The 6,778-nt window shown below is 40.9% G+C and overlaps 1 protein-coding gene across 1 annotated transcript; it reads left to right on the top strand.

The window, feature by feature from the left end:
- The first annotated feature begins 1,321 nt into the window (after positions 1 to 1,321).
- LOC142028032 (saccharopine dehydrogenase-like oxidoreductase) lies at positions 1,322 to 6,552 on the top strand. The gene is made up of 7 exons (XM_075022150.1): positions 1,322 to 1,666; positions 2,205 to 2,322; positions 3,484 to 3,603; positions 3,700 to 3,756; positions 4,297 to 4,408; positions 5,220 to 5,301; positions 6,012 to 6,552. The coding sequence occupies exons 1-7, from the start codon at positions 1,521 to 1,523 to the stop codon at positions 6,115 to 6,117; spliced, it is 741 nt and encodes a 246-aa protein (XP_074878251.1). The 5' UTR covers positions 1,322 to 1,520; the 3' UTR covers positions 6,118 to 6,552.
- The last annotated feature ends 226 nt before the right edge of the window (positions 6,553 to 6,778 follow it).

Genomic DNA, 6,778 nt, shown 5'->3' with positions numbered 1-6,778 from the left:
CTGTTGTTACATTAATTCAGACCAAGGAACAAGCTGGCAGTTCTTTGGTGATGGCTCTAAGAGCTTTAGGAGCTAACAGAAGTATGCCGAGCAAACACGCTTTTGTAAGGTTCATTTGCATAGGCTGTCTACCGAAAGTTTGTTGTGTTAAGCCATTTCAGGAAATAACTTAGTTTTGCAGAGAAGTCGGAAGGATTCATACATAAGTAAACTGTAACAGATACATAGTGTGTTGCCAGTAATCCTAGTGTTTGGCTGTTTGGTGGGTTGGTTTGTTTGTTTGTTCTGTTTGGGGGGTATGTTTCAAGGTACATGTATTAGCATTACATGCATTAAAGTATGTAATAATTGTAATAGGGTGTAATATATGTACTAATTGTAAGGTCATTGTTTAAAGAATGCAACGATGACCCAAACCAAGACAGTGTTGGTGCCCAGCAATTGAACATACTGCTTCTCCTGTCCTGTCCTGAGCACCCATATTGACAGATGGGGCCCAAGTCATAGCCTGTTCTTATGAGCATTGGGAGGAGTGGAGGAAGTGCATGGATTGGGAGAGTAATACCTGTCTGTTAAAGGACAGGGAATAGTAGTTAATGAGAGTGTATAAACCTGTATGTTGGGTATAAAGGTGGTTTAAGTATGTAGGATAGGTTGTAAGTGTTGGTAAGAAGGGATTTAGTAATGAGAATTAAATACAATGGGGCAGTTATATATAAAAATATAAAATCTTCTCTGTCTTAACTTAGGTGGGACCTGAGCATGACACAAATGGTATGGCGTAAGGGGTGGAGATTGCATTGGGTCTGGCTGAGATGGAGTTAATTTTCCCCATAGCAGCCCTCATAGTGCTGTGCTCTGTATTGGTGCTAGAAAGGTGCTGATAACACACCAGTGTTCTGGCTGCTGCTAAGCAGTGCTCGCACAGCATCAAGGCTGTCTCTCCAATATTTCCCCCCGCCCTCACCCAGCAGTCTGGGGGTGGGCAAGATTCTGGGACGGGACACAGCCAGGATAGCTGACCCAAACTGACAAAAGGCATATTCCATACCATATGATGTCTGCTCAGTGATAAAAGCTAAGAGAAAGGAGGAGGGGTGGGGGGCACGTGTTAGTACAATGTTTGCCTTCTGGAGCAACTGCTCTGTGTCCTGAAGCCCTGCTTCCCGGGAAGTGGCTGGACATCGCCTGCTGATGGGAAGTAGAGAATAAAGCTTTTGTTTTCCTTTGCTTCTGCATGCGGCCTTTGCTTTTGCTTTATTAAACCACCTTGATCTTGACTTATGAGGGGTTTTTTTCCATGTTATTTTCTCCTCTCCCTGCCCTACTGAGGAGGGAAGTGATAGAGCGGCTTGGTGGGCACCTGGCATTCAGCCAAGGCCAATCCACCGCATTTCAATGTACTTTTATGCGTGTAATCGTAATACACCTATGTAATAATGTGTAATATATGTAATAATTCTAAGGTCATTATTAAAATAATACATGAAACCTTCAGATAGTGAATTAACTACGGTTTCATGGTATGTTGCCAGGGCTCTTGTGCACATGATGGGACCTGGAAGTCAGCTGTTTATGGCCTTGCGGATCAAGACAACCTGAGGAAGCTTCGAAAAAAGATAGGATATGCCCCTGTTCCAGTAGTTGGTGCAAAACTTAAAAGCAGGTATAAGAAGCGTAAGATGTGAAACACGCTGTCTTCTAACAGCTCCAGTATTTGCTATATAGGTTGGTAACGTATTGCTAAATACTAAAAAGATGCATTTAGGACTCCAGTGTAATATGAACGGATGGATACTCATCTAGTAGAATTGAAGATAAGTTCAGTTTTACTGATTTGTTCCTATTTTACTGAAAATAAAGAACATGTCCCAGCATTTAGTGGGTCTCAAAGTTAACTTGTTCTAAGAGACTTTTGTTGACATGGCAAACTTTTGTGTTTGATTTCAGAAGCGATTGGTAGAAGGAAAAAAGAAATGTGAGGAGAGTATTATTTTGATTATCAAATTCATCCTCGCTGTAGCGCGTGGAATTTTGAGTTGAGCCAGGGATAAATTTGGAATGGTTTGCTTTCAGTGGAAAGAGGTGACGTCATAAAAATGCTTGAGGAAAAAGCCAGTATTGGTAGGGCTGTTATGATCTGTTTCTTTCAGTATGCGTGAACATTTGAAAATTTTTTCTGACTTTCTTTTTTCCATTGGCAGAGGACTTGTGTTTTACAATCAGGAATTCAAAGAGTACTCCATTCGATTCATGGGATCTGATGGTTCCGTTGTGAAACGGTCTCAGTGTTACTTGCACACAGAGTTGCAGGAAACACCTGTAAGTTACTGGTTTTGGTATACTGTGTCTTTATTAGCATTTTCAGCGCATCTTTCCTTTATGTGGTAACTGTTCTTAGTGCAGATCTGCATAGTAGGGCTTCTGTAGTTAGGTAAATAGTAATGAACTGCGATGTGCTTTTGCTTCTGTAGAGAAGGAGGCTTGTGCTGTTGATCTCCTTTGCAAGCTGTTTGACCTGATGTGGTCCAGGTTCTTCTGGGTGCACGGGCCTGTTTCGTACTACTCGATACTCTGCCTGATGAGCTTGCTTATTGCTGCTAGCATAATAGATACGAGAGTCTCTTGTAGGGTTCTTATGCTATCTGATTTCTGGGCCTGTGTTTGTAGGGAATGGAAGCCTTGAGTCACAGAAACATTTGAGAGGTAGGCTTCCTTATTTTTGGGAATGACGAATACGTTAAATTCTGTTCCTGTGCAGAGGCTTTTCTCGTTTTAATCAGTGGAGCTTCTAAAAGCATTGTAATTGTAGTCTGTGCAACTATAGTCAGGTCAGTATAGTGTAGTAAACATTCTGATAAAGAATTCGTATGCTGCTCGTTTGTATCTGGAGACTTCTTGGATGCTTGGGTCTCTGGTGTGCAGAGTAAAGGCAAGGTGAAGTGGTGGTCGTGTTTAGTTTTTGTTTTCCATGGTTTCCTGAGAGGAGACCAGCACCAACAATGTATAGAAGAGCTGTGCAGAATCACAGGCATCAGTTAAGAGATGAAGGTGAGGCAGTGCTCTGAAAATATGCTTGGAAACTACTCATGAGAAAGGCTTCCCATTGCTATTCCGAAATTCTAAAGGAAGGCGTCAGTTTGTCTTAAACTAAAGCAGTAAGAGGAGGAAAGGAAGATCTTGGGAAAGAAGCCTGGAATTGGATACCAAAATGCATCTTTCTTTAAAGTTTTCCACTCTTGTTTACCATGCTCGCTCCCTCGCCATTCTGTAGTTACACTGTCTTCTCATAATGAATTATAAAGTGAAGCATTATTCAAAGAGTTGTTTAGAACTAAGACAATTGTCTAAGGCCCTATTTAAACAGCTATCTATTGTATCAAAGAATTGCATCCTAATTTGGGGGTAGATTCATTTTGACAAATGCACTGATGCAAAAATTTTAATGTAAATTCTACCACTGGAAATATGTTTTTGCCTCAGGTGCAGTATGGCGCTTATGTGAACATAGGTGGCCTTGGCTCTGTTATCAAGCTGATGTTTGCCGGCATTTTATTTCTTCTTCTTGTGAAGTTTAGCTTTGGAAGAAAACTTCTGACAAAAGTAAGTGTTCAGAACACAAAAGAATTAAGTGTTCGGATATTTTTTTTCCCTCTAGTTTACTGTTGTTTGTTTGTTTTTTCCCCTGTTCTTACATAGTACCCGGAATTTTTCTCTGCTGGATTCTTCACAAAGAAAGGACCAACCCAGAAACAGGTAGCTGACTGTTTTCCATCACAATTACTGAATAGATTTGTGATGATAATGGTGGAATAGTAATCTAGAGTCAGCTGCTTAGTCCCAGAGAAATAATTTCTAAATGCACATTGTGTGTGCCTGTTCAGTTAGCTTTGAATATTTAAATCATCATGCCTTCTGCTATTAGACATCAAAGTATGTGCAACTCATACCAGGAGAAAATGGGTCATGTTGCTGGGTCTGATGTATTTACATGGATGGCTCGCAGCACTCAAATCTGTCAGCGGTGATGACAGGGGGACACTGAGTAGTACAAACCCAGGACTGAAAGCCCTGAGAGAATAAATGGGCTTCAGGACAATAACAGTTCCAACAAAGGGGAAGTGATTACAAATTTAGATGAGATTGTACCTTTTAAGCAATAACTCCTCTCATATTTAGATAGATCATAGTATTTGGCATAATTTGGCATAATAGATACCTGTATTTACTACTTGTGCTTGCCTGATAATAAGTGCGTTACTGTTTTGGCGGCCACATTTGTCTTGTCCACTACAGATGGATGGAACCTCTTTTACAATGACTTTTTTTGGCGAGGGTTACAGTGAGGGGCAAGACCCCCAGTATGGCAAACCGAATGTAAAGATCTGCACTGAAGTGAAAGGACCAGGTATGTATGTCAGTAGCAGCTTACTGCTTTTGCCTTACATTCCCTACTCGAAAAGAAGTTTATGGTTCCACTGCTACTCACCCTTGAGGAGCACTTGCAGCATGGACAAAGTCAACAGCCTTTACAGAGAGTAGCGTTCACTGTGACCTGTTTTTTGAAATAGCCCCTTCATTTGCTGCCTTGTCATTCGCTTTCCTTCATTTTTGCAGAGTAGAGCAGTTAAAGGGAGAGTGTTTTAACGTTAGTTTTCAGTTGTTGCAGCCTGGACTTACTACGTGTTTATTTCCAGTCCCCTGGGAGTGAACTTAAGCAGATCTGGCATAGTATCATTTCTAGCTATAACATACCTGTGTTCAGGTCATTCCTTTGAGGGGAGGTGACACCTGAAGTCAAGTTTGGAGACAGCAAGAATGTGTATTCAGAAAGGAGTTAATGAAGCATAGCTTCTTTAAATAACTGCTGAATGCAGCAGTCTCACAGCAAAAGTCTGAATTTAAGCACAGAATGGGGAAAGCTCTTGCTGTAATGGAGAGCCCTCTCTCACCTGTGAGGTGATCGCTCATGGTTGTTGTGTGGTTATAGGCCTGTAGTTGAAGCAGTATTTGTCCAGATTAGATCTTAGGGACTTCACCAGCTACTTGGGATGATTACAAGGTAAAAAAGCTGTTCTTAAATGGGGAAGGCTGTTTCGTGGCCAAAGAGATTATTCTTCAGCACGCTGTGGGTAAGAGCGAGATTACATTCTACATTTCAACACGCTGTACATTGTTTGTTTGGGGTTTTTTGTGGTTGTTTTTTTTTTTTTTGTCAGAGCCTGGCTATGTTGCTACACCAATTGCAATGGTTCAAGCAGCTGTATCTCTTCTGGAGGATGCAGCTTGTCTGCCTAAACGGTAAGTACTTTCCCATGCAGAACAGCTTGATCTCCCCTAAAGCTACTATATGTGTATGTTTCTCTTGGAAACTGCAGATCTCATAACCCTGTGGATTTTTGTCTTGCCTCACCCAAATGGCTGTGCAAGGGAGATAACTTCACACACTTTGCTTTTGCTTTATTAAACCACCTTGATCTTGACCTGTGAGGGTTTTTTTTCCTTATTATTTTCTCCTCTCCCTGTCCTACTGAGGAGGGAAGTGATAGAGCGGCTTGGTGGGCACCTGGCATTCAGCCAAGGTCAATCCACTGCATTTCAATGTACTTTTATGTGTGTCATCGTAATACACCTATGTAGTAATGTGTAATATATGTAATAATTCTAAGGTCATTATTAAAATAATACATGAAACCTTCAGATACTGATTCACAGCCATTTACTCTTCATCTGCCTTTCAGTTTGAAAGGATGTAGTCATACGTCTTTAGAAATGCTTTTGCTGCATCTGTTGCATCAATGTCTGGATTTTCAGTTAATGGGATGGTTTCTATTGAGTTTGCTGGCTTGGTACATTCTGCACACGCTCTCCTGTGGGAGAGAGTGGCTTTTTCTTTCTCAGGCAGTGAAATACATCCTTGACTTAAAAAAAGAAAAATAAAAAAAATAAAAAAAAGGTCTCACTCACTCACTGTACCACTAATGTTTTTCTCTTTTGATTTTCATTAACAGGGGTGGTGTATATTCTCCAGGAGCTGCTTTCTCCAAAACAAAACTGATCGATCGCCTCAGCAAACGTGGTGTTGAGTTCTCTGTTATTAGCAAGCCTGAACTCTGAAGTCAAGACAGAACTGTATGAACTAACCCCTTTCCTGGGTCTAACTCCAATAAAACTCCTTTGGCTGCAAAAGCCTAATCATAAAATAGTTTCACTGTGCTATTGTTTACAGCAGAAACAGAAGAAAAACAGAGTTAAAAGTTACAATACTATTTGCTATAGCGAGCAAGCCCATAAAGGGTATTGAGTTTTAATTCCCAAGCATATTAAATCAGTGACTTGTTGGGTACTAGTTCTAGAATTTTCTTTGATCTCTTCTAAGTTTTAAGTTACTACTTAACGGAACCACTATGGCATCAGCTTCACAATCAGCCACAGCCTTCTTGCTTGGCCCCAGTCTGCAACTATTAAAAGCAGGCAGGCCCTGGATAACAAGTGCCTTAGCAGATGAAACAACTAGTTACTCCTCATGCCTCTTTGGGAGGGGTGCTATTGCTTTGTGGTGTTCTTGCTTTCAAAGCCTGAGTGCCCACAGTGAAATAAAAGAGTAGTTGTTGTTTCTCAGAGCTTAAGGAACAGTTTTGTCTCTTTTTTTCCCCTGGGTTATTATAGAGACCAGGTGACTCTGTACTGTTGTCATAAGGTATGTTGACTTTCATTCTTACTAGCTTGCCTGTAGTGAGTTGCGCTAAAATGGAAGAGAAAGCACAAAGAGTAGGGT

Source organism: Buteo buteo, unplaced genomic scaffold, assembly GCF_964188355.1.
Source record: "Buteo buteo unplaced genomic scaffold, bButBut1.hap1.1 HAP1_SCAFFOLD_110, whole genome shotgun sequence".
In the NCBI taxonomy this organism is placed as follows: domain Eukaryota; kingdom Metazoa; phylum Chordata; class Aves; order Accipitriformes; family Accipitridae; genus Buteo; species Buteo buteo.
Note: the sequence above shows the minus strand (reverse complement) of the source record. Positions and strands in the feature narration are given on the sequence as shown.

What these genes read in the sequence shown, in the direction of transcription:
- LOC142028032 (XM_075022150.1), top strand. Translation starts at nt 1,521, where the DNA reads ATGGTATGTTGCCAGGGCTCTTGTGCACATGATGGGACCTGGAAGTCA. An exon ending in CACTGAAGTGAAAGGACCAG is followed by an intron (nt 4,409 to 5,219) that starts GTATGTATGTCA and finishes TTTTTTTGTCAG; the next exon opens with AGCCTGGCTATGTTGCTACA. An exon ending in GCAGCTTGTCTGCCTAAACG is followed by an intron (nt 5,302 to 6,011) that starts GTAAGTACTTTC and finishes TTTCATTAACAG; the next exon opens with GGGTGGTGTATATTCTCCAG.